Source organism: Eleutherodactylus coqui, chromosome 2 (genome assembly GCF_035609145.1).
Source record: "Eleutherodactylus coqui strain aEleCoq1 chromosome 2, aEleCoq1.hap1, whole genome shotgun sequence".
NCBI lineage: Eukaryota > Metazoa > Chordata > Amphibia > Anura > Eleutherodactylidae > Eleutherodactylus > Eleutherodactylus coqui.
This window is the reverse complement of record NC_089838.1, coordinates 163,727,228-163,754,210: the sequence shown is the minus strand read 5'-3', so window position 1 is coordinate 163,754,210 and position 26,983 is coordinate 163,727,228. Positions and strand designations below refer to the sequence as shown.

Below are 26,983 nucleotides of genomic sequence, written 5' to 3'. Positions count from 1 at the left end.
CTGTGCCTTGTCATAAGTATGTATGTTATAAGTGTGTATAAATATCCATGCCTCTTCAGATCTATTCCATTTAAGCCTGAAGAAGAACCTGAGAGGTTCGCAAGCTCGCTATTATTACATCATGTATTTGTTAGTCATTAAAAGGTATCATACCTACAAGATTACGTGGTTTCTCTTGCGGGAAACAATCACATTTGTGTGAAAAAGTTCAATTTTTACCTCATCTGTCCATACAACATTTTCTCATAAGTATTGTGGAACACCCAGGTGGTCTTGGGCAAACTTGAGACAGGCGGCAGTATTTTTCTGAGTTCCTAAATCTTTTTTTTTATTTTGTCATTTGTAGATAATTTGTCTAGCAATGGATTGACATATAGAGCCAGGTCCTTAGCAGTGCTTCTGTAGCATTTTCCAGCTTCATGTAACACACGTTCTGAAAGTTCTTTGCATTGAGGCATGGTGCACAATAGCGAGTGTTTCTTGAGAAGAACAGATTTGTCAGTAACCAGGCTTTGAGCGCTTTTACTGGGTAAAATAACTGTGAAACCCACACTTCTAATGTTATTTTCTTAAGAGCAAGGACACATGGTCCAGTGCCGCATGTAGGCAAAACTCCACTAGTGCATGATTTTACCATTGTAGGCAAGTATGGCTTCACCCTAACAGAAACAACTCTTGCCTATCCATTGCAGAAGACATTAACACAGATGTTCATTTACTTCTTATCTCTGAACTGTGGATGATTATTCAATGTGCTCAATAAAATATATGAATGTTACCATTATTTGTGTATTATTAGTTAGATTGTCTAAAATTATAACTTAAATGACTACCAATCAAGCCTCATTTTATTAGTAATCAATGCAGAAATCCACGTAATTCCAAAGGATTCACATACTTTTTCCCCACAAGTTTTTATATCTAACCTTGGCTAGTTAAGTATTTCAACTCTATTGATATGCAAAAGAATGAAGCAGCTTAGTGAAATTTTTCCCATGATGGGTGTAGAGCTTCAGAGAACAAGACACCAAGTCCACAAATATGGACTTGGTCTGAACCCCACTGCTTTTAATGACATAGATTCATGCACATTCTTTAGACATCTTACCATATACAATAAAGCTTAATTACCTCATTTGGCAGAGCACAGCCCTAATTCTACAAAAACCTGGTATATCAATATATTGTATAGAATGTATAGGACCAAAGTTTATTTTTATTGAAAAATCTATGTACCATCTTATTTTGCGCCTCTAAGAATATATGTGATAGCATACTTCATATATTATTATCTACAGTGTTGATATTGATTTCATTTCTCCAAGGTGATCATGCAAAATTTCGGTAAAATGCATACAAGGCTTTTCTTACAGAAACATACACTTGCGGCACATTTAATTTCCCATGGACCAAACTTGAAGCGCGACTCGGCAGACTCAAAGAAGAATTATAGAGTTTATTTTTGTATTGTATTTTATAATGACCTAATTTTTTTAATTTGAACAATAAAAACAATACATTCGATCTAAACCTTCTGTTTAAACAACAGTGTTAACTATGGTAGCATTGTTTTAATAATTAAAGCTGAAATATGACACCACAGCAATAACGATGTATAAATTATATTGCTACAACTGTTTCACAGTCACAACCTGTCAGATTGGATAAAACTCTCCCTGTGTTTACTGACAATTGTGTGCTAGTAGGTGCTGTTGTTATTAGACTTGGTAACTATTTCTGCTACATAATTAGCATACGGAGGTAGAATTAGATTAGCATTATGGAAAATGTATTATGTTATAATACCATTATACAGTAAAGTTACAGTTCTAAGGAATTCATCTAGAATTAACACTGCATTAAATAATAATGGTTATTATATGCAAACTTCTATCTGAGCAGCCCTACAAGTTGTTGCTCAGTACCGCTATTATGCTTAATAATATGCATAACACTAGATATTAATAAACTTATTTCTTACAACCTGTATGTGCTTGGGTGGATTATTATTTACCATGTTCTATGATACGTAAAGCAGAGCTTCTTCTGTACATTCGTCAGGAATCTATAAAAGTAATGTCATACACCGAGGAGAAAATATAAAAAATGGACTGTATGCATATGGTCAATGTGAACGGTTGACCTGGTAACATACCCAGTAAAATAACCCTTGATAACACGCTGCCACCTGCAGATAAATAATATGTGAAGATTGGCACTGTTTATAGGATGAAAGTAGACTTTTTTTTTTTTTTTTTTTTTAAATCTCATGTAGGTATAATAAGAGCAAACAGTCTTCTCATGTACTTCTTATTATGAAACTTGTCCAAAGAGTTGCTGCTGATATTAAGTTAAGCTGATAATTGGTTTCCGTAAGTGTGGAGGAAGAATCGATTTCCCATAGCATGCTATGGGCTCTATTTGCTGTAGATCCGTGGTGCGGATGCCCATCATGGATTTCACAACAAATTTCTGTCCGTGAGCAGGAGCCCTTAGGCGTCATGTCCACTGGCAAAATCGAATTGCGGATTCCGCTGCGGAATCCGCATTCGATTTTGCCCATAGGGATCCATTAGCCATCCACGGGCAATTAAATTGGCATTTTAATGGATTTGCATTTTCTCCCGCACGTGAGAGAAAACGCAGCATGCACCATTTTCTGCGGGTCTCCCGCAGGCTTCCATAGAAGCCTATGGAAGCCGTTCGGTCCCGCGGTACACCTGCAGCTGAATTTCTGCTCTCCGGCGCGGGAGAGCAGGCGTTCAGAGAGGAAAAAAAAAAAAGAGTGCACGGCGCATGCGTGCGGCGCGCTGCCGGCGTGCCGAGCACATCCGCCGGGCACAGAGAAAGAAGATCCAGCCGCGACAGACAGGAACCCGCAGCGTCTGGACAGGTAAGAAACTTCTATTTTCAGGCCTCATGTCCCCGGGAAAGGAGGGTCCTGCTGCGGGATTCTGCATGGAGAATCTGCGCGGGCCTGTGGTCATGAGGCCTTAAGGTGCAAGTGTGTCTGTCTGACCTCCTGGTGTTTGATCCGTGTCTGAACTACTCAGCTCTCCTGACCTCTCCTTTCTTGACTTCAGCTTATTGTCGGACTACACATTCTTCTGTCTGCTACCTGCCCTGACTCTCGGCCTGTTTCTTGCTCAGGCAAGTTATTTCCCTGCCCTGACCTCGGCTTGTTCCTCAACTACATCTTTGTCTGCAAGCTTTCAATACTGCATTACAGGAAAACCTGACCACGTCCATCAGCTGCCTCTTAACTGGGAATATTTCCAGGGTAATGGTCTGGGGGTTCCCACAGCAAAGACTAGATTCTGACCGGTGGGGTTCAAGGATGAAACCAGGAAACCCCAGGTGCTGCCCTGGATCTAGTCCCAAGTCAGATCAGTTTACAGGCACAGCAGAACCACGTTGGCTGTGTGACCACTGTCTGCCATCTGCTGGTGAAAGTCGAACATTTTCCATTCAAAGAGAATCTGTCACCACTCCTGACATGTATATTTTAGTAAATACTTGTATTTTTCATGAACTAACAATTCAGGAGCATCTTCTTTTATAACTCTATGTTGTACCATTCCTCTGGTTACTGCTCCTAGAAAAGTATAGAAAAATTGACAACTGGGTGTAACCAATTGGGGAGGGTGTGTGTATATATTGTCCATTCAGTGTTGACAATGTCAGACTATATAAAAACACAACCTTAGAACAAGAGGGGTGTCACACGTACTTTTCAATTCATAAATATTCAGGAAAAATAACAGAGGGACGACACAACATAGAGTCTACAAAAAGATGCGCCAGAACTGTTATTACTTGATGAATACAAGCATTTACGAAAACAGACACGTCAGACAGGAGTGATGTCAAGTCTGCTTTAACGTTCACCTTTCATCAGCAGATGGCAAACAGAATTACATATGCGGACAACGTCTACAGCGGCCAGAGGATAAGAAAATGAAGCAATCAGAAGAATGAGGGTACATGGCTAGTTTAAGACCACTCTCACACACGGGGTCGGCAAAACTCTGTGATTTTGTTTGATTTTTACTGACGTTTTCGAACGCATGTCACAGCGTTCACATCGCTTTTTAACAAATCCCATCATTGTGATAGTAATGAGGTGCATTAGAAAGCGTGAAAGCGCACCAAAATCGAGTGCACATCTGCGAGGCCCATTGAAATCAATGGGAGCATTGTACTGCGATTACTGCGGCGTTCAATACGCCACCATAATCGCAGTAAAATGTGCATGTGTGAGAGTGGCCTTAACCTGCATGTACATTTTTGCTGGTCAATGAAACAAAATCATTATTTCCATTGTACTCTTCTGTGCTTTTGCGTATTATTGTTGCTGCTTGCTTCAGACTTACTCTGAAAAGGAAAACGGCTTCTAGCCCTCTGATTCATTCATAGGAAAACTGAGAATTCATTCTTCCTGAGGATGACTGTATCTGTTCTTCCCCATATCCTCATGTGACCTACATTCTGCTTTGTTAGATGATGAGTCACCTATTTCCATACATCTTTGAATTCTGTGCAACACTGGGTTTAAAATATGTGCAAAAGGTTTCCCAAGTTTGAAACTACTAATCACTGTTTCAAGAAGAAAGTTGACCACTTAACGAGAACCTGTGAAACCTCATGTAGAGACATTCCGCATTGACAAGGGGATTGGCAACATGCAGTTAACAATTTATTTATATACAGGGGGTGGGCAAAAATATGGACACACTGTATGAAATGCATGCCTTAAAATCAGACTCTACATGGTTTATTGAAAAAAGATTTATAATCCCCTATAACTTAAGTGGAGGTAATTTGACACAGATGCTGACAGGCAAAAGTGAACGTCTGTCCAAGCAACAAGGTTCCATTGGTCATGGTTTTGAGCCACTCAGCTGGCTCCAAAAAGTACCCAGAGCAGGGAAAGAGGTGAAGTAAACACAAATTTGTCAGAAAAGTTCTCGGCCAACCAGGGGTCAAAAGGGCAGCTTAGTGTTAATGGTTAAAATACCATGCATTTCGTATGGTGTTTCCATATTTTTGTTCACCCCCTGTATTTCCAGGAGGAATAACAAATGAATGGTACAATGCAGAGTTGTAAGCAAAGATACTCTAGAACGCTTGTTTTCTGGAAAATGCAAGTTACACATATTTCATAAAAGCTAACACAATCACTTTAAATGGCTTTTCCGAGACTTTCAAAAAAAGAGGCTACGGTCTGGGAATGATACAAAGTTATAAACTATGCAATAGTCACTGGTTAAAAGTCACTCTGGTCCCAGAAGCTCCTGCAGCAGTTATGTGCCATTCATCATTTACATGACCGCTGCAGTCATTCACTGGATTCACCGGTCACAGTGATTGGCTGCAGCAGTCACATGAGGAATGGCATGTGATTGCTGTAGGAGTTTCTGAACTCTTTCACAGAAGCAGGAGGAACACCTGGATGACTAAGATAAATTTCCCTGTAAGGGTTCAACTTTTCTCTAAAACATAACTTTTAATAAATAAATATTAAAAAAGGCTTGTCAAGCAAGTCTTAGGTGGGACACACAAAAGAGAAAAAACAAACAAAACAAAAATCCTCCTTAACTAAAGTCCCCAACCCGTGTATCGGGAATTAGACAGGAGATGAGAACTGAATGTTAATTCAAGTTTCTCTTTGAAAGTAGCCAGATTTATATAGAGAAAGTACCAGATATATAAAATAATTCCATAATCTGGATGTCGTTATATGGTCAGCCTTATCAAAAAATAGGCGTTCCCAAAAGTGGATCTATTAGTATCCACCTTTTAGTTCTAAAAAGAACAAATGGGTCCAGAACCAGACCGATACCAATCCTCTATATAGCAGGAGGATTTGTAGGCGGCTTGATGGTTAGGTCTGATTCGGAGCTAGGAACTTTACAAGGAGTGAATACTCCAGAGAATACAGCTTTATAGGATTTGGAAAAGGTCAAATTCGAAGGTTCGACACGTTTCTGCTACTTGTAATGTAGCATCATCAGGAGCCAAGATTAAGGTCTGTGCAACTCTAGGATACAAAGCCCCAGAATCAATCGTGAGTTGAATCAACTAGACTAGTCAGAACTTCAGGTGAGGGATAGACGATCCTATCATCTTAGGCTTTTCTATGTCTAAGCTCCAAGTAAATCCTCACCCCAATCCCAACAGGAACAGAAAACAAAAAAAGGCAGCAGCACCAGCCCTTATGGTAGGCTGGTGGCTAATGATCGTCTATCCATCACCTGAAGTTCTGACTAGCCTAGTTGATCTAACCTAGGATCATTTCAAGCAATTTATAACCGTACTAGATCCAGTCTATAGGATTTAAGCTGTTTTTGATCTATTATTATATGAAATCCAACTCAAGATTGATTCTGGGACTTTGTATCCTAGAATTGCACAGACCTTAATCTTGGTTCCTGATGATGCTACATTACAAGTAGCGGAAACATGTCGAACCTTCGAATTTGACCTTTTCCAAATCCTATAAAGCTGTATTCTCTGGAGTATTCACTCCTTGTAAAGTTCCTAGCTCCGAATCAGACCTAACAATCAAGCCGCCTACAAATCCTCCTGCTATATAGAGGATTGGTATCGGTCTGGTTCTGGACCCATTTGTTCTTTTTAGAACTAAAAGGTGGATACTAATAGATCCACTTTTAGGAGCGCCTATTTTTTTTATAAGGCTGACCATATAACGACATCCAGATTATGGAATTATTTTATATATCTGGTACTTTATATAAATCTGGCTACTTTCAAAGAGAAACTTGAATTAACATTTAGTTCTCATCTCCTGCCTAATTCCCCATACACGGGTTGGGGACTTTAGTTAAGGAGGATTTTTGCTTTGTTTGTTTTTTCTCTTTTGTGTGTCCCACCTAAGACTTGCTTGACAAGCCCTTTTTAATATTTATTTATTAAAAGTTATGTTTTAGAGAAAAGTTGAACCCTTACAGTGAAATCTGTAGGAGTTTCTGGGACTAGAGTGCAAGGGACCAAAGTGGCTGCACTGGACTGTCAGGACATATAATCAGTGAGTACGGTTTAGTTTTGTTATTTTGTTCCATTTTAATATGTGAAATGTTGTTCACCTAAAATGTCACACCTGGAGAATTCTTACAAGATTTCCTTACTTCCAGATCATCTTCTGGCCTAATCACAGCCTTAAACATATATAGTCAAGTCCAGAAGTATTTGAACAATTTTCATAATTTTGCCTCTGTACACCACCACAATAGATTTTAAAGAAAGCAATCAATATGTGATTGAAGTTTAGACTTTCAGCTATATTTAAGCAGCTTTAACCTCTTCCTACCCTGCAATGTTCTACTAAATCATGTCAGCAATCCATTTAAAGGGCTACTATGGTGGAATTTTTTCTTAATTCATTATGCAATTAGTCTTCCAGTATATAAAAGTAATCTAGCAGCACCTTGCTTAGTGATTCCTTTCTATCAGAAAATTCAGTTGGGTCATGTGATCTCAATTTTGACCATCTGGGAATTACTTGCCTTTGTGATCTCTCAAGAAGTCACTGTTTCAGTCTTCTTTCAAGGGGTGGTGGTAGGGGGTGAGAACAGAAACTTCTATCACAGTTACTGATGATAGCGAAGGACATCACAGTTTATCCTCCCTAGCTTATTTAGGTGAATATAAAAAGGTAATGATATTCTCATTGTCCTTCCAGGAAGCAGAGGTCCTGCTCTAGCTAGTCAGGTGATGCTGTGCTAATGTATCATAGGATTGCTAGTACAGCTTAAGAGGAAGGAAAAGCTGAAATAAATCTTAAAATCAAGATGGTATCTGATAAGTATCAGACAGGAGGCTATACTGCATGGAAGTGAGTGGAAAATATATAGGAGATGTCCAGAGTGTGACAGAAATTAAGTGAGGGTGCAGGATTAGAAAAAATTGTTTGTTTGCTTTTTCACTAGAGTTGCCCCTTTAAATTATGTCTGCACATGACTTTGATTACTGGAGGAACTTGATAAATGTCTCATTTAGGCTACCAGAGTTCATTGCAAAAAGAAAAAAATGACATACCACATAAAGTGCATTCCCTTAAATATTTTATTATTCATTAAACAGGAAAAAACAATTAAAAACACAAACAAACCAGGGTCATCATCTTATAAATAGGAATCCTTACATGGGGAGATGTGCAGCCAAACAGCGAGCATTTTTATGTTCACCTAAACAACATCATCAGCTGATGAATGAGCATTTGCTTATTGGTTGGCTGATCATTTGTCCTTTTACATGGCCCAATTATTGGCTGAATGAGAATTCGTAGGAACAGTCAGGCCTGTTAATCAGCCCATGTAAAAAAAGACCTTAAAGCTTGACAAAGACCATAGCTTATGGTCGAAATGTTGTTTGTGTGTTGGAGCAAACAAAGCTGTATCGTCAGATATGAAAATTCTTTAACGTCTATGGATTCTTCCTCTTCCGTTGACGAAGCATCCACTAGCTGCAATCTTCTTCCTGCAGGTCAATGTCACTAGTGACGTAGCATTCACTGTCTGGCAGGAAGCGCCGGATGCTATGTCGAGCTAATGCCGAGACTGCGATAGTTCCTATGCTAACGCCGCGAGACAGCACGCATGCGCAGTCTCGGCAACAGCCTGGCATAGCATCTGGCTCTTACTACTAGACACTGACCTGCTGGAAGAAGAAAACCGCAGCATAACAGAAGAAGAGGATGTGGACGGCTTGCGGTGAGCTGACCTGGGGACTACAGGAGCCAGGAGAAGATTGGTGAGTAGAAGTTGCGGTAAGTAGACTGCCTCGGGAGGAATAGGTAAGCATTGACTTTTTTTAATGACAAATCCCCTTTAAGAGCAGAAAGAAGGTTCAATATATATTTAAAGTATATTTATGCAGAAGAGCAATCCACAATTACTTGCTGTTTGAAGAAGCTGTGACACTCTTGCAAGCACTTCAGGCTCGTCATTGTATACCAGGCACAGCACTATTCATTTTGTAATGGCGGTGCTTGGTATTGCAACTGCACTTGAATAGGACTGAGCTGCACAAAGGCCATGTGACCAACGAATGTGACGTCATAGGCTTTTTCAACAGCTGATTGGCAAGGGTGCTGGGAGTCAGACCACAACGGATCTGATATTGATGACCTGTCTTAAGGATGAGTTATCATTATCCAAGTCCCAGAAAACCTCTTTATTGAAATCAATTTAAAAAGAGCCAAGCTATGATACTACTGTACTAAAAAAAGAAACTTAAAAGGGGTATTTCCACCTTGGCTCTAAGTAACCGAGATGGAAAATTTCCTCTATAGTTACCGGACACACAGCCAGTAACTACGAAAACAGAAGAGCGCTTCAGCCCAGTGCTATCTGTTAATTACTGACTTCATGGTCATCAAAAACTGCTTGCTAGCATTGTATTGTCATTGATAAGTAAGCTTTTAACCCTTTCTAATCCAATTTGTATCCTGGTTTTCCTAGGTGGCTTACTCTTTTTCTGCTGTTATACAACTGCGCTATCTGCTGGCTAAAGTCAGTACTGCATGAGGTGACACATTGGATAGGCTCCGACAGAAGAGGCTGGCAATATACAGTAAGAGAACTCCGAAGGACGTCTTCCAACATCGGAGCTGTATAGCTTTAAATCATAATGTCTTTAGACGTCAGACAGTGGATTGGCGAGGGTTAAATCCGATTAATAAATTGTGTTTTATGGGTGTATACTTGAAGCAGTGATGTCTAACTACAAGAACAGCAGTAGTTTTTTTCTCACAAATAATGACAAATACCCAGTGACTATTATTGAGAACATAAAACATAGTGTCAATAAATCATGTTGGAACTGCATCTGGCATCTGATGATTTATTTTAGTTGCCAAGAGGCAAGATAGGACAATGCCCACAATCTGCATTAATGCTAAGCCAAGGGTAACAGTAGCAATGTAAAACATGTTGTCGCTTACAAAATCACAAACCTTCTTGAAGCAACCCTCTCTATTAATAGTCAGGACTTTCGGGGACAGAGGACTATTATGGCATCCCTTGCGGGTCTTGCAGCAGCTGCTGGGAACTGAACCATTGTTGTGTCCAAGGTGATTTTCCTGCTGCTCCAAGGACCACGGTGACTCAAACCAATCACGGTAGCTATGTACTCCACAACAGTGCAGGGCCCTTTGTATTGCATCCAAGGCATCTGCTTTCTCCTCATCTTCTGAATAGGATAACACTGCGTTCTGTAATCCACTTTGAAAACCTTCAGCAATGTCTCTATTATAAAACGGTTACAGGGGTATAAGTCATTGTTCTGTGATACTCTATTTCCTAACTAACTACAAACAGTATTTTTCACTCATTAGATGCCTACACTAAAAATATGCACTTGTATATAAATCACCGTGAAGTCTAAGGCTGGGGTCACACAGGGTGGATTTGCCGCGGTTTTGCCGCAGCAGATCCGCCCGCGGCAAAACCGCCCGCGGCCGCTAAGCCCGGGATTAGCCAGCCATGTGGACGAGGTTTCTCAGAAATCTCGTCCACATGGGACGGCTAATCCGCTGCGGTAAATCCGGTTGAAACCGCGGCTGCGGCCGCCGCAGCCGCGGTTTCAAAAGAAGCAGCATGCTCATTCTTTTTTGCATTCCGCTGCGGCCGCGCTCTCCTCTATGGGAGCGCCGGCCGCAACGGAAGAGCAAGCGGCCGGACCGCTTCAAAGCCGCCGCGGCTTAAACCGCGGCGGCTCTGCCGGCGGAGATCTCGCCGTTTTTGCTGCGGCCAAACCGCGAGATTTCCGACGGCAATCCGCCCCGTGTGACCCTAGGCTTAGGGTGGCCTTACATGGAACAACTATCGTCTGCATAGTTGCTGCAAATAGTCACTAAAATGTACAAATGGCTGATGTTCATTCGTTGTCTAATTTTGCGATCACTGAACGAATTGTCAGGAGCGTTTACACAGGCGAAATACAATTTGTCGACTAGTTAGGGGGCATGAGGATCTTTGATGGGCCTGTATTTGAAGTTTCAACCCCTCCCTAAGGTACGCTTATTTGTTGCTGAATCCACTGAATACATATAAATATGTGCAAGCAGTCTTCGAGTGACCACTAGATATTGCGAGAGGCCACAGCATGGTGTATTCTGTTGAAGACCAAACCAGCCAGAGACTGTAGCAATAAGCTTTCTTTTGAAGACTAGTATAGTCTGTTCAGTCGAGGATCACTCACACATATTTGTGTGTTTTTGACAACCAATGTGTCTGTAGGGGAACAAAATGCTAAAATAAATGTGGGAGCCAATCAGTGTTCAGGGGCAAGAGTACTACAAACAAGTGCACACCTCCCTGCTAAGTTGTTGGCTAGTTGCCTAAAAACAAACTGCTTACACCAGACGATAATCAATTAACCAGTGACTATTTTTAGGTGAGCTGAGACGAAGTGACTAGTGAATAAATTCTCGCTTTTCACCCAGTTTGTGGCTGTGTTTGCAAGGAACTCATTCACACTATGGAGTGACTATTTGGACAATAGCTGTCCTTTGTAAAGCCAACCTAAGCAATGTGCAGATTAATTAAAGGGTCCTTCTTTATTTATAACCACCCAAGGATCTAAGTGGTCAATTGACTAATGAATCTATCCCATTCAATCGATTTGTTTCTGTCTCAATCTAACATCATGAAGGGTGTCCATATATGTTGTGGTTGATCGGCTGTAACTACATGCGAATAATAAGCAGTTCAGGTGGCGCTTAGCAATTAGTGGTGATCCAAATGCAGTTAGTATGTATCAACCGCAGTTTATACGGGCACCCTAAGTCAAGCATGTCAACATGTTAACCATTTATTGCAGGCTTGCTTACCTTTGTCTCCTTTACATCTTCCAACTTACTTTGCTCGGCTTCCTTTGTTAAAGGAATTTGGTTGATATATGGTGGAGGAAACAGGTACACTTAATTGTCTATTAATTCAAAGTAGAAGAACCTATGATCACAGACACTAACACAAAAGCTATCCTCTGGATAGGTCATCAGTAGTTGTTGGACAGGGGTCCACTGCACAGGACCCCTGTCTGTCAGGTGATCACCTGGTCACTGTCCAGTGCAGTGGGCCGGATTTTGTCATCAGCAAAAAGGGAAGAAAGTTCCGGCTTCACTCCCATTGAATGGAAGAGGTGTGCTGTTACTCTACTTCCTGCTCCTCTCTTGATCAGGACTAGATGTGACATCATGACCAGGAAGTGCCGTAGCAGAGTGACTCTCCCATTGATTTCAGTGAGTGTTAAGCTTCGTCCTCCTTGTCCGCAGATGACAACATCCGTCCCTTTGCACCCAAGCAGCGGACCCCTGTCCATCAACTACCTATTCAGAGGATAGGTTATTAGTGAAAAAGAGGGCAGACAACCCCTTTAAATGTTTTGGGTTTGAGTCTAGTAAAATGGTAAAATATTTCACGTATGTAAATATATTTCTCCCTGTAAATTATTATATACGCCAAACAATAACATTCATTTTAAGCGCATAACACAAACTGCACATATCATTACCCCTTAAGGACCAGGCTGTTTTGTGCCTTAAGGACCAGACACTTTTTAGAGGTTTACCCATGTGGTGGTTTTACTGCCCTATTTTTTTCCTTTAGCTATCAAAATTACTTTTGCTGCATTTTCCCCCCATGACCTATGATTTTTTTAACATTCATAGTTGTTTTTTCAGTGCTATGTACCCCAAAAAGGACAAGGCAGAAATGGTTAAAAACAGCTTCTACCTTCTCCTTTGGGTTCTCAGCTGTGACTAACAGCTGAAAATCTGAATAGTTCCTGCTTGATTGCAGCAGCAGAGGCTTTAATCCTACGCCGTATTTCTGCTATTGGGCGGGATTAAAGCCCAGGAACAAGTGCCGTAAATTTACAGCGCTTGGTCCTTAAGGGACTAAACCTCACAGAATCACATTAACCATCATGTTACAAGATAAAGTCTGCAGAGTGTAGCATTATGAAAGAAAATGTCAAGTAACAGTATGGACCATAGCATTGCATGGTGTTCGGGCTTGATCAATGTGTACGAGATGTTGCAGGTGCAAACATTGCAATTAATGATCCGCAAAGCAGTCTATGAAAATCATGAAACATTTCCATGAACTTTTTATAAAGAAAATTAAAGTCAAATAACTCAAAGCACAAAAGTGGCATCATGTGACTAGAGTTGTGCAATTCTGTTGTGCCCAGAAGCTCATAGAACCAGAGTTTAGGGTATTGATCAAATGTAGCAACACTTTTAACAAATGGAAATAACCCTCTAAGGTTCCATACCTGTGAAAACGATTGGGTTAGAAGATCAAGAAAACAAATTATGAATAATAGAAGCAGAAGTTACCTGCGATAGAAGAGAGCTGAGAGCCCAGCTGCAAGTCCAGCTATCAGCACTGCTACCAGAAAGAGCCCATAGGTGCGTAGAAGACATTGCTTCTCTACTGCAGCACTGATGCATCCTAGAAAGCCCCATAGCAGCACAGCGCCTCCGGTCACCAGCAGAATGAGTGGAGTATTTGGATAATTATTGGTGGATAACACCAAGTATTCCTCTAAAGAGATTTTTGCCCAGATTCCCACTGTAAGCATAACTAGACCTGCCACCCAAAAGATGAAGCTGAAAGCCATGAGTAATATCTTTAGTAAAGACATTCTACGGTTTGTGCATCTCTTGTTCTGCTGGGGGATCATCAAGGACCTAACAAGATTGTCATCTTCATGCGATATACCCACTGCTACATTATACTGTGAAACAAACTGCTGCTCTTCATCCTCTAGTGGATATGCAGGGAGCACCCACATACCATTTGGGTTGCTTGTTAAAGGAAGCTCTGTCACAATGGAGATTCTTCTTTCCCCACGTAGTTCCAAAATCTCATTGCCAACTGCAGAAGATTTCCTTGGATGCATCAGCTCTGTTATCCTATCGGTCATGGTCCTTTGCCTCTGCAGATTTTTACAGCCTCCCTCTCTTATCAACTCTATGGAATGCCAATAGATCTCCCTTGGTTCAGCAATAAATGTCAAATAGTGGGCTTCTGCATGCAATACTTAACAGCTTTTGTCTCCGCCTGTTTAAATAGATAATGCATATCTGCCAGATATACTTTTTTAGGGATTTTGCAAAGATGCAATTATCATTTCTATTTACTTTTGCAATACAAAGTCTTTACATGAATGTATATTTTTCAAATCACTTCACTAGCATTTAACAGAATACACATGCTCATAACTAATGAATAGTTCTATTATAATGGACTTTTGAAATATATATTCATAGTGCAGAGAGAGTTATTCCTAACGGCAAATAACAGTTATTATCATATAGACAATTATTAAGACAATGACCTACAGAATGTCTGGATAATTGAAAATGCTGATATAAAAAACCTTGGTTGCTAAGAAATTGTAAGTGCCTAGACAACAGGTAGAAGTATGAAATGCAAAGGCATATTAGCTTCTACAAGCTCCGAGGCTGACCTTAACCTCCATGTTCTTTTGCACCAAACTGATCAACACTGCAGTAGTTCATCACACCACAATATTTAATAGTACACAAATGTTCAATGAATTAAATAGTTTGATAAAGTAGATTATACTTGATGCATTTTACCTGTTTGCATTCACTTATATGTGGGGTGTCACTCTTTATATAATGCTTGCATAAGACCTAAACTGTGAAACTTATAATGTGGTGTTTTGAACAAGGGAAGTTCTTCCTTTTAGACCAGGTTGGTCGTGTCTCAAGAAAATCCATGTTGAGCTAAGATGTGTTATGTGATATTGAAGTATCTGTAAAAATTTAATTTATGTTATACTCAGGGGGGTTGTAGCCCTATTAATCAGGTATGCCTAATTATTATGTGTACATATCCATTAGTTGCTGAGTTTTTGATCTGTGTGAAACCCATCAACATAACTTTATGGTATTTCACAAACTTATTTTCCCAATCATCTTTTACCATGTCATTGAATTCCTTGATCTTGAAAACTATGAAGAACAATAAAAACAGACTTGTGAACATTGTTCAGGTTCGAGGGTCAACACTTTCTTACAATGACTGGCATGTATCCAGGTGTCTTTCCTTCCAGCTTAACCGAAGTAGCAGTTGTGAGTTGTATCTGTTACGGTCTGTCAAATCTAGAATCCAAGCTTTTTCTCATCTGCCTTTTGAGGACCACCCAGTCTTCTGGAAGTAGTTTTTGTGTGACCCCTCTTTTGAATCTGGAATTGAAGAGAACACATGTGTATGACTGCTTGCGTAGCCACTTCACATAGGATGTGAGGTCTCCATGTTGTAACTGCAACTGCTGAGGAAAGTATAGGCCAATTACAGGGGCTCTATCAAACAGGACCTCAAAAGGCTTGAAAAGAGCCACACGGTGGCTGAAACGTGTTGCACAGGATGAGTGACCCCTTATAGGAGGACTGAGCACAGGGTGAGTGACCCCTTATAGGAGGACTGAACTCTATTCCTCTTGCATGAGGATATTTTAATGTCAAATTTAAAATTTGCAATTAAAGCAAGATTTGAGCACTTTGGGTGAGGAAAAGACAAGGGACCCAGTATACGTCTGAGAGATTGAGAAGAGATCTTGGGATACCAGGGCAGGAGGTTTAACCCTTGAATGACCCACATTCAGGGGCACCTCCCCCCTTCACAAGTGAGTACCCATAATTAATCTAATTTTTCCCTCTGCCTGAGCGCATATACAACCATGTTCAAAACAGGACCTCATAAGGGTATACCTAAATCCTTTTATTGGGTGTGGTTCACACTGCATGAAGAACTAAGGGAAGACTTTCTAGTCATGGTTTTCCTATTTCTTCTATTGCTTTTTGTATTTTTAACTTGAAGGTGCCATTCAATCTCTCTACCTCGCCACTCCTCTGGGGGGTGATATGGAGTATGGAATACTTGAGTGATCCCCAACCCCTATGGATCTCCTGAAGTATCTCATGATCGAAATGCGTATCTCTGACGCCTTTTATGACATCTGACACACCATATCTGTAGATCACGTCATTCAATGGTTTCTTTGCTATGGTTTTGGCGTTGGCATTTTTCAAAGGCCACTCTGAAAAGAGGTCTAAGCAAACCAACACATACTCCCACACACTCACCTGAGGTAGTTGTATAAAGTCTATCTGCAGTCACTAGAATGGGTAGTCTGGTTAAGATGTGCATCGAGAAGGTACCCTTACAACTTCAGTTGTAATGTGCCTAGTGCCCTGTGAAATGCAATGGCCTATGAGCACAACTGTAGGTTGGCAAAGCTGAAGTTTGAATTTGGATGCTTTCCAGCTATTTTCAGTGTGAGAAAGTGTAAAAGGTTGATGGTTACCTCCAAGCACTGTACAATAGTGTCATAACACAGGAGCAACATATTGAAGCAATGAAGTATTGAAATATTTTGGGAACCAGTTTGGCAAAACTGTTTGTAGGGCCTCAGAGTACTGCCCTGGGGAGCTAGCTGCTCCCTGCAGCAACACACACCAGCAATATTGTCTGTCACGATGTATGGAAGTGAATAAGAGCTGGGCGCGATCTTGTAGGATTACACTGAAGAAGCGTTTGTGAGATTCTCCATTGTGAAGAAGGTGGAGCTGGTTGGTACCTGTGACAACAACGTATGGGGATATGGCACCAATTGTGACAGCATTAACTGCTCGAAAATTGTGGAGCAAGAGAAAGGTTTGAGGTTACCCTTGGCAACCTTTTTCTTGACTAAAAACAATGGAGTGTTGTAAGAAGAATGACATTCCTATACGATCCCGTTTTCAAACTAGTCCTGGAACTGCTCATGCATGCTGGCTTCCTGTGCAGTACTCAAAGAGTATTGCCTGATATTGGGTGGTTGTATGCCAGGTTTGACTTTAACATCCACAGGAGTGACAGGCAGTTGTTCAACATCCATTTTGTCTTTGGCTCACAGAATCTCTGGTACCGATGCAAGAACATTTAGCATATAAATAGATACATTTTAATGACAGTCTGTAACAATAAGCACAGAACAAATGGTAGTTAACAGATAGCTATGGGGCTAGTCACCTTAATATCATTTTGGGTATACTCAATTACTGCTTGTATCACTGTAAGCATATCTTCCCCTAATAAGTTGACTCGGCAGGTCTCTGACACCAAAAACCTATCCACATTAAAGTAAAACCCAATATATATATATAGATTATACCATGTACCTGCATTGTGCACACATCAAGAATACACACACACACACACATTAGGTCAGAGATATCTTACTCATATTCCCTCCCTTCCCTTACATCACCTAGTTCCATCTCTTTTTCTCTGGCTGTTTGGGCATGTCTCTTGCAGTCCATGTACAGCCATCTAATGATACACATACCATATAACATATACAGATAAGACAAAAATACGTATAGAGGGCCCTTCACGAACACATAAAAATATCAGATCCACTTTATTTATGATCAGATTTGATGAAAATTACATCCAAATTCTCTTCTGCAGCAAAATCATAGTCTACCAACTCAAACATCTCACGCAGGCAACCCCGTCTCTCAAGAATGCAATGGAAAAGAAAACTTAACTCCTTGTAGGCAAGTGATGGGATTGTATAACAGATTTCAAAGTTTTCTTTTCCAGCTTCCACGTGTTCTGACCATAATGTAACATCTTTCCAACCAGGGACTTTTATACAAAGCAATTTGTTCTCTGGTTCCCCTACACCACAATTAGCCCAAAATGGATCTAGTACATGTTCAGCTCTGCTGCATCATCACATTGTGAGAAGGAGTCAGTGGAAGACATAGAGGCAGGGAAACAAACACTACAAACACAGAACAGACATTGTCTATACATTCACACAAAGTACACTGAGTTACACTGATTGTTAATAATTCAGCAAGTAAAATAGAAACAGAGAATGGTACCTTCCTCCAGACAGCAGACAGAGCAAAAACTGTAAGATCAAGGGTTTTACTCACTGTTGTTTTGTGCTTATCAGGTGTCCACCATCCATAAACCTTGACAGTCCTTAGAACATTCCATATGCCCACGTTCATCCACCAAGATGTTAGAGTAAACACTTAATTTAGATGACACTCAATGAGTACTGTAGCCTTATCAATCAGGTATGCCAAATTATTATTCAGTGCATCGGAGAAGAATATAATGAGAAACACTTAAGTGATGTTTCTAAGCTCTTCTTTTTTATTGTTTCAATGCAAGAGTTTATGTAGTGTGGCAACCCCCCACAAAGTAAACAATTCAAAGTTTACAGCATGTGTGACACTTCATAGTAAAACACTACAAAAGGTTAATTATGACAAAGCTGCATGCTCAGCACTACAATGCCTGTCTTCTTGCTATTCACAAAGCACAAATATGATGCACACGACACTACTGAGTAAAATATAATTCAATACTTTCACAGTATCCATAGCATAATAAGAATTATAATCTTTATTTATATAGTGCCCGTATATTCCACAGTGCTTAATACATTTATAGGCACCATATTCTCCTCCAGAAGCAATATGGCAATGTTCTCATGAACTGTCGCAGAATCCAAGAAAGCAAATTAAAAAAGCATTCTGTACCCCCTTGAGAAGGTACATTTACATGAGACATTTTCAAGTAGTCTTATAGAGCCCTTTTTAACCAAGACATCAGATTCAGCAGTTTTAACACCATACTTAAAAGGGGAGTCCGAGATCTATTCTTCTATAAGTCACAACTCCCCCTGTCATAAATCAACAAACAGGCATACACTTACCTCTCCCTGCATCTCTCATGCCACTGCTTGTTCCTCACTGTGGTTGTTTGTTTACAGGCTGCAGTCCTGCCTGTTTATAGGACGTCACAGGCTGCTGCAGCCAGTCAGAGAGCTCAGTGCTCGATCATGGAGCTCTGTCATTGGCTGCAGCAGCCTATAACATCCCATAAACAGGCTGCAGCAGCCTATAAATGTGACGTCACTGGAGAGACCTGGAGTGTCAGCCTATTTGTTGTTTTATATCAGGGGGATCTGTGTTTTACATTAAAAAGACCCCGGACAACCCCTTTAATCCTCAACAGGCAGACAATTCACTTTGTAGGGATACAAATGAACGAAGACTATTTCACTTTCTGTCCTGTTAACCATTTCTTAAAGGTACATTTTTTTCCTCCCCCCTTTAAAAAAATCGTAACTCTTTTATTTATCCATCGACGTCGCTGTATGAGGGCTTGTTTTTTGCAGGCCGAGTTGTATTTTTAATAGTGCTATTTATGTACCATATAATGTACTGAAAAACGTTAAAAAAATTCCTAGTGGAGTGAAATGGAAAAAAACCTAAATTCCGCCATCCTTGGGTGCGTCTTGTTTCTACAGCGCACACACTGCAACAAAAATAACATAATAACTTTTTTCTATGGGTCAGTATGAATATTACGATACCAAATTTATAGCAATTTTTTTTTTGCTGTACTACTTTTATTTTTTTCAAAGATATTTTTTTCAAATTATTTTCTGCCACCATCTTCTGACAGCTATAATTTTTTCATTTTTTCGTCAACATAGCTGTGCGAGGGCCCATTTTGTGCGGGATGTCCTGTAGCTTCTGTTGGTACCATTCTGGAGTAAATACGACTTTTTGATTGCTTTTACTTAATTTTTTTTTGGAGACAGGTATGACCAAAAAAGTACAATTCTGGTGTTATGTTTTTCTCTGACGACGTTCACCATGAGGAGTAAATAATGTGTTACCTTGATAGATCGGACTTTTACACACACAGTGATACCAAATATGTATTTTTGTATTATTATTTAGATTATTTCGTTATAAATATGACAAAAGGGTTATTGTTTTACTTTTATTACTTTTTAAAATAATTAGTAAAACTTTTTTTTTACTAATTTTTTTTAGTCCTCAGAGGGGACAAGAACTTGCAATGCTTTGATCGCCTCTGCAGTATGATGTAATGCCATAGCATCAGGGGCGTAACTATAGGGGAGGCGGTTGCACCCGGGCCCTGTAGCCTTAGAGGACTCATAAGGCCTCTTTTCTCCATATAGGGAACCCAGTACTATGAATAAAGCATTATAGTTGGGGACCCTGTTACAGGTTTTGCATTGGGGCTCAGAAGCTTGAAATTACGCCTCTGCATAGCATTACATCATACTGCGATCGGGCAGGCATTCAGAAGGCCCTCGGCTGCCATGACACCCGCGCGGCTTCCGGCGATCTCATCATGGGGAGTCTTATGGGACCGGGTGATTTAAATGTCGTTGTCAAAATTTTAAAGGGTTAACAGCTCCGATCAGCCGCACAGCTTTTGCGGGTGGGTGCTGGCTGTAAGAAACGGTTGCCGCTCACATGGTATGGAGGAAGATCACTCTGCATTCTCCCTCCATACACATCCCGAACGTGCGTGGACGTAACCTTATGTCTTGCGTCGTTAAGGGATTAAAGGGCCACTCCAGAAAAAAAAAATTCTATCCCTGCACCACTGTATACTGCAGCCACTTCCATGCAGTGCAGCCCTTGTCTGATGCTTATCAGGCATCATCTTGATTTATTATTTTCCCCTGACTAGTGTTTGCTAGCAATCCCATGATGCATCAGTGTATCATCACATGACCGTGTCACAAATTCTGAGTGCACTCACATGAAGGAAACAAATGAGCATTGTTCATATGAATCGGCCATCACACAATAGGTGAAAAATAAATAATTGTGGGGAAAAACCGTGAGCCACGTCAGATACCTAGAGCAGCCTGTACCAGAAGGAGGTTCCTGCTTGCTCTGGGTATCCCTCCTATACATCATACACCTTTGTGTCATGGCGGTCACACACTGTAACACACATAACTGTACCATATGCAGTATATAGTGTAACCTGCAGGGGGCACTTTACACGCCGTACAATGCGGACTAGTTCACGTCTCCAAATACAGCGTCATCAAATTCCTCCCTCCCCAGGCGAACGCCCTCCTAGCTGACTCCGCCCACACACGTGACCACGTAGACATGACATCATGAAAAGGTCCTTTACCTACTAGGAGCTAGCACAAGCCGTCAGTCACACGGTGACCCTCTGACGTCACCACACATATGACCCTGCACTACCTTTCCCCGCCCATTTACTCCACTAGTCCTGCTCCGCTTCTGATTGGCTGCAAGTTCTGCTGACAGCGGCTTCTCTGACTGGAAGCTCCCTCACAGCTGAGCCTGCGCCGCTAGGCATGTTGGGTGTTGAAGTTCTAGCTGGATGATCTTCACCACAGGACGAGCGCTTCTCTTTGAGTAAGAACTACAGTTCCCATGAAGCAATGCTGTCGCCGCTCCTGGCTCCCCTCCGGAGAGATGACTAGTGCAGCATGTTGTGCCGTGCTCTAGCTCCAGCTGAGTGTCTACCCGGGGATCACACATAGTGAGAGGCATCAGGAGTGGGGATCTTCTCTTCTCGGACTCAGTGAGTGTGTGCCGTCCTGCATTCAGTAGTGTCTGTAGGGATCGGGGCTCCCAGCGCCCCAGCCGCGGGCCACAGGTGTTGTGCGCCCGACCAGCTCTGCGGGAGGGGAAGTGCGCGTGCTGTTCTGGCCAAGTTCTCTGAAGTTGTGGCTGATAGTAGAACTTACCTGCAGCATGGTGGCCGCCCGCAGTTGCTGCAATCATGGAACTTATATAAAGTGTTCCCCGGGGAATGACCCTGCTAGCCGGAACTTCTACAGGAGGAGGTGGGGCTGTGTGCCCATAGTGGCCCTGCCAGTGCCCTGCTGATGAATGATCATGGCTGGCATCCATAGCAGCTCGGACTCCTGTCTGTTTGTCTGCTGGCAGTGAAGTTTATATTTGCCCTTCTGGAATGGGGCTTGTGAAGTCGCTGATCCTAAATACATTGGAGACTGCGCATGCGAATGACTAATATCATCAGCCAGAATATTACGTAATGGTGAGGTCACGCACTGCGCCGAAAATCCCAACAATGGAAGCAAATGGGGCTTCAAGTGAGAAAATATAATCTTTGTTGCCCATGGTAACCAATCACATCACAGCTTTTACTTTTCAAGAGCACCATGAAATGAAAGCTGAGCTGTGATTGGTTGCTATGGGCAACAGACCGTCTTATAACTCTCCCTCCATACTAATGTACTGGTAAAGTACACCATGACATTATAGCGCGGGTGTAATACATGCAGAAAAGTCACCGTGTACAGTCTGACATCTCCCATAGTGAAAAAACACACATGCCGGATTCATATCTTCCATTGTAGATCCGGCATAAAATACCGGAATGGAGAAGCGCTCCATGCGTCACTTCTTCCGGTAAAATGCTGAGCAGAAACCAAACAGACCCCATTATAGTGAATGGGGTTTGTTCGGCTCCGTCACAAGACGGAGCAATTGGGCCAAGGAATTCCCCTTTTCCTGCCCCCAAACAGAGCCCTTGATGGAGGCGTGAAAGCAGACGTTTACACGTGATGTCGTAATACAGTGATTATTACTATGTCTGAGTAGAAATGGGCTCCCTTAGTCGTTGGGATGCCTAGCACCTGCTATGTCTGTGGCCTTGGTAGTTAAGCCCATGGCCCTGCCTAAGAGCTCATGTCCACGGGCGTATGCAGAAAACGCTGCCGGTCCGCCACAGCATTTTACCCATTTTGTAACCATACGCTCTGCCTGCAGAAAGACCGGGAGGGACAGCGTATGGCACTGCACATGCCTGAGTATCACACGGATATGCGAAGTGTGCCTTTTTTTTTTTTTTTTTTTTAAATCCCCCATTCCGTTTCAGAAAACGCTGCACATACACAATGTATTGCATATGAACAGCGTATCCTACGCAGCCTATACAAATGTATAGGGCTCACGCTGCGCACGTAAGTGTCTACATTAGAGATGAGCGAGCATACTCGCTAAGGCACTTTACTCGAGCGAGTAGTGCCTTAGCCGAGTATCTCCCCGCTCGTCTCTAAAGATTCGGGGGCTGGCGCCGGTGACAGGTGAGTTGCGGGGTGGAGAGAGCGAGAGAGAGATCTCCCCGCCGGTCCCCGAATCTTTAGAGACGAGTGGGGAGATACTCGGCTAAGGCACTACTCACTCGAGTAATGTGCCTTAGCGAGTATACTCGTTCATCTCTAGTCTACACGTATCAATGAAAGTCCGTTGACTTTCATTGACTCCATTCAATGTGTATCACACCTCCATGCAACGGATGCGTAATATGTGGTGTAAACACGGTCGTGGACTTGAGCCCTAAGTCAGGGCCTCGTAGGCTGCCTGTTCATTTTATACAGAAGTATTGCAGTGTATTATTGCAGGCATTAAATGATTGCATAATCTTGTCCCTAGCAGGACTAATAAAAGTATAGCAATCCAAAGAAGATGTTTAGAAATTAAAATCCTGAGTAAAAAGAAACTTAAACTTTTATTACATAATAAACTACATATTACATAAATGGTTGTCGCATCTGTAATGACCCAAATGTGTTCTGTAAAGTGTAAAAAGGTGGCAATCACAGAATAGCTGTCCTCTTTTTTTTTTTTTTTTTTTTTTTTTTAATTTCTGTTCTTAGTCTTCCAAAATTAGGAATAAAAAGTAATCAAAAACTGTATCTACCTCAAAACCGTACTGAGCACGGGTCATTCTGCAAAAACTAAGCTTTCACAAAACATGTTCTAGGTCGTTAAATGCGGTGACACAAAAGCAAATGATTGATTTTGCACTAGACGAAAAAAAGAAGTTAACATAAAACCTATATAAATCCACTATCAGGCCTCGGCACACGAGGATTTTTCATGCAGATTATCCGCAGCGGGTTCACTGCACGTCTTTGATAAAAGGATTTTTTTATTGCTTGCGGGAGGAAAAAAAAGGTGAAAAATCAGTTTTCCCCCCGCTTCATCCTTTCCCCCCTAAGAAATATTGTTTTAAGTGCTCAGCCACAGCATCACTGCTTGGTGAGGAGATGGACCTTGTTATTTTGATCAAGAGGGGTTCCAAGTGGTCGGATCTGCACAGATCAGACTCTGATCTATTGTCCTGTGGCTAGGCAGTGAGTTCAAATCTTGGGATAACCCCCTTAAGAGTTAATACAATCATATCACTGTATGATCCATTGATTCTACAGAAGTGTGGTCGATGTAATAGTGCTAATTGTTGGGCTGCACCGGTACTTGCAGCTTCAGCCTGGCAATTGGGAAAACGTGAGCACTACCATCAGCCACTGATGTAGCAGGAACCTAAGAGATTGGGAAGATTCAATCATAATGCCCTTGTATAAGGCAAATAAAGAGTATACTACCCTTCTGACTATAAGATTTGGCAATATAAGGAATCCGTGTCACATGGATCTTCAATAAGGCAATTTTTTCTCTTTGTGAAAAATAAAAATGGTGACCTGCCCCAGTACAACGCTGTATCTTGGAGGTATCTTCCTGAATAGTGTGTGCTAAACGCACAACATGATGACGGAGGGCCGATAGTTCTGCATTATGGCCTAGTACCGGCGTTCTGTGCAGGACCCTGTAGAATATTCACATCACTGCTCGCTTCTGTCTGTGAGTCTGCCTGTGTCTTGGTTCTCTTCCTATATGTGACTTGTATAAGATGATCTTTGGTTATACACCTGCTATGGGATCTGGTCCACAGAGCAGGCTATTAGTTCCTTAATTACCCATAGTGTGTCTGGGAATGAGATATTTTGAAAACCATTGCCAAACCTAATACTGCAAAGGTTATGTATTCCCTTTTAAAGGAGGTTTCCAACTACATAACCCCTGTAAGCCCCTGCAATCAATCAGCTGATCATCATGGGTCTGGATGCTGAAACCATGGTGCAGTTTTGGATCCATTGCATGATGGACCTCATTGTATTATAATGGGTTTTGTTGTGTTCTGCTAAGGTGCCTGGCATTTTAAGGATGGTGGGGTGCTAATTGCCAGGCTGCACCCTAAAAATGATCGCTGAAAAGCTGCACCTCTCCCACTGTTAAAACTTCAAAAACTTTTTTTAACATCTGAAATTGTCTGCTTGTAAAGGCCCATTTAGACACAACGATTAACACTCAAAATTTGCTCAAAGGCAATCTTTTGAGCGATAATCATTGTGTGCATTTACACGGCAAGATGATCGCCCAAAATTCGCTCAAACGGCAGTTTGAGTGACAGTTTTGAGTGTTCACTTTGCATAAGATCTTAAGTAGCTATCAACTTTAGAGCTTATTAGTATGTAAATGAAGGCTCCCGCTGTATACAGAAGACAGCTGGAGCGCTGTCTTCTGTATACAGCTGCTGTGTTCTCGGAGTGCTCAGCTGGTATCCTGCTGAGTGCTCCAAGCAGGGTATGCAGAACACACCTGGAGCGCAGTCTTCTGCATATTCTTGCTGTGTTCATAGAGCGCTCAGCTGGTATACAGCGGGATACCAGCTGAAACAATAGTATATGCGGTATCCCGCTGAGAACTCAGCGTGCTGTCCTGATGACTCATTGTTGTCTTTCAGCTAGCTGAAAGATAACGATGAGCAAATCATTAACGAAAACTGCACGATGGCCGTGCGTTTAGACACAACGATTATCACTCAAAAGACTGCTTTTGAGTGATAATCGTTGTCTAAATGGCACTTAAGGCCACGAGATGCACAAATCTTGCGTGACTATGAACACCATTCTTTTGAAGAGTCATATACACGAGCGGCACGTCCTATCTCTCCGCGTTCCTCGGAACACATCGCCCATTGATTTCAATGGGACCTTTAATGCATCACATGGTGTGCGATGTGAGGTTTTCCATTCAAATCAGTTGGAAAGCCTACCAATCCTCTATCGCACGGGAAACTCGTGCAAGAAGATCTGAATGTCACAGATGGGATGTGTTCTTGCCTGTAGAAACGCCTCGCATCCGTGGGTAAATCGCACGTTCACAAGCGCGATATTGGACCGAATTTCACAGCCCGATATCGCGCTCCCCTTTGTGTAGCAAGCCTGAGACTGTCATACCATACAAAATGGCTAATAGGTAACCTTTACCGCATCTCAGAAATGAAGGAGCACTTTGTGGGTTTTGCAGCCTCCCTTTTATTAGGACTTTTTCCAGGCACTAGTTGAGGTTCCAAGACATAAACACCCCTCAAAAGACCCCATTTTGGAAACTACACCCCTTAAAGAATTCATTGAGGCACGGTGGTGTGATCATTTGATAGTTTTTCGTATCACATTGGCCTACGAGAATGAAAAATTACAATTTACTTTTTCCAATAAAAAGTAGATGTGGACCCAAATTCTATATTCTCACTAGGGGCAGAAGGAGCAAAAGCACCATTTCCTGCCTCATGTGGGCATAAACTGCAGTTCGGGCAGGAAAGTAGCACCATTTAGCACGTTGACCACAGATTTTACTGGAAAAACATGGACAGGACCCCTAAAGTTTAGTGGGAAAATTCAAAAAATTGACTTTATTTTGGAAGCAGAACCACCCAAGGAATTAATCCAGGAATGTAATGAGCATTTTGACCTCACAATCTTATGTGGAATTTGTAACTGGTCCATGAAAATGGAAAACGCAAAAAAATTCCAATAATATGTAGTTTTAGTTCCAAAACGAAACGTAACTGGAAGAAATAGCAGCACAAGTTTTTAAGCATGTTCGTTTAGCAGCATTGCTGATCCGGGGGGGAGAGAAGCGCTATTTGTTGCCCAGATTTTGTTGGAATGGATTTTGGGCACCATGTCCCATTTGCAGAGCCTCGGACGTGCCAGTACAGTGGAAACCCCTTACATGGCACCCCACTGTGGTAACTGCACCTCTTAAGGTATTCAACTAAGGCCGGGCTCACACAAGCGTATTTGAATTGTATATTACGTGTGATGTATGCTCGTATGATATGTGGTACAACGCGGCAATTAAAATCCATAAATTCTTTTGCTATATGTGCAGCATTTATCCACAGTGTCACTAAGCGACAAAAAGGGAAATTGAAAAGAAAAAAAT

General features: G+C 41.6%; 2 protein-coding genes across 3 annotated transcripts in view; one reads left to right on the top strand and one right to left on the bottom strand.

The window, feature by feature from the left end:
- Positions 1-9,832: 9,832 nt before the first annotated feature.
- On the bottom strand, positions 9,833-15,187 carry LOC136610684 (tetraspanin-7-like). 2 transcript variants are annotated; one of them, XM_066589894.1, is made up of 2 exons: positions 13,367-13,674; positions 9,833-10,268 (listed from the first exon to the last, which is right to left on the bottom strand). In XM_066589894.1, the coding sequence occupies exons 1-2, from the start codon at positions 13,672-13,674 to the stop codon at positions 9,833-9,835; spliced, it is 744 nt and encodes a 247-aa protein (XP_066445991.1). The 2 variants fall into 2 exon arrangements, 1 of the variants encoding a protein (XP_066445991.1); XR_010790145.1 differs by lacking the exon at positions 13,367-13,674 and adding an exon at positions 15,079-15,187 and having other exon boundaries at positions 10,198-10,268.
- A 6,138-nt stretch (positions 15,188-21,325) lies between these two features.
- Positions 21,326-26,983, top strand: part of TRABD (TraB domain containing) — a 44,152-nt gene continuing 38,494 nt past the window's right edge. Inside the window, exon 1 of the mRNA XM_066591876.1 lies at positions 21,326-21,464. The gene's annotated coding sequence lies outside the window, so the exon portion shown is untranslated. The remainder of the gene's footprint in view (positions 21,465-26,983) is intronic.

What these genes read in the sequence shown, in the direction of transcription:
- LOC136610684 (XM_066589894.1), bottom strand. Translation starts at nt 13,674, where the DNA reads ATGTCTTTACTAAAGATATTACTCATGGCTTTCAGCTTCATCTTTTGG. An exon ending in TCAGCTCTCTTCTATCGCAG is followed by an intron (nt 10,269 to 13,366) that starts GTAACTTCTGCT and finishes GTTTTATAATAG; the next exon opens with AGACATTGCTGAAGGTTTTC.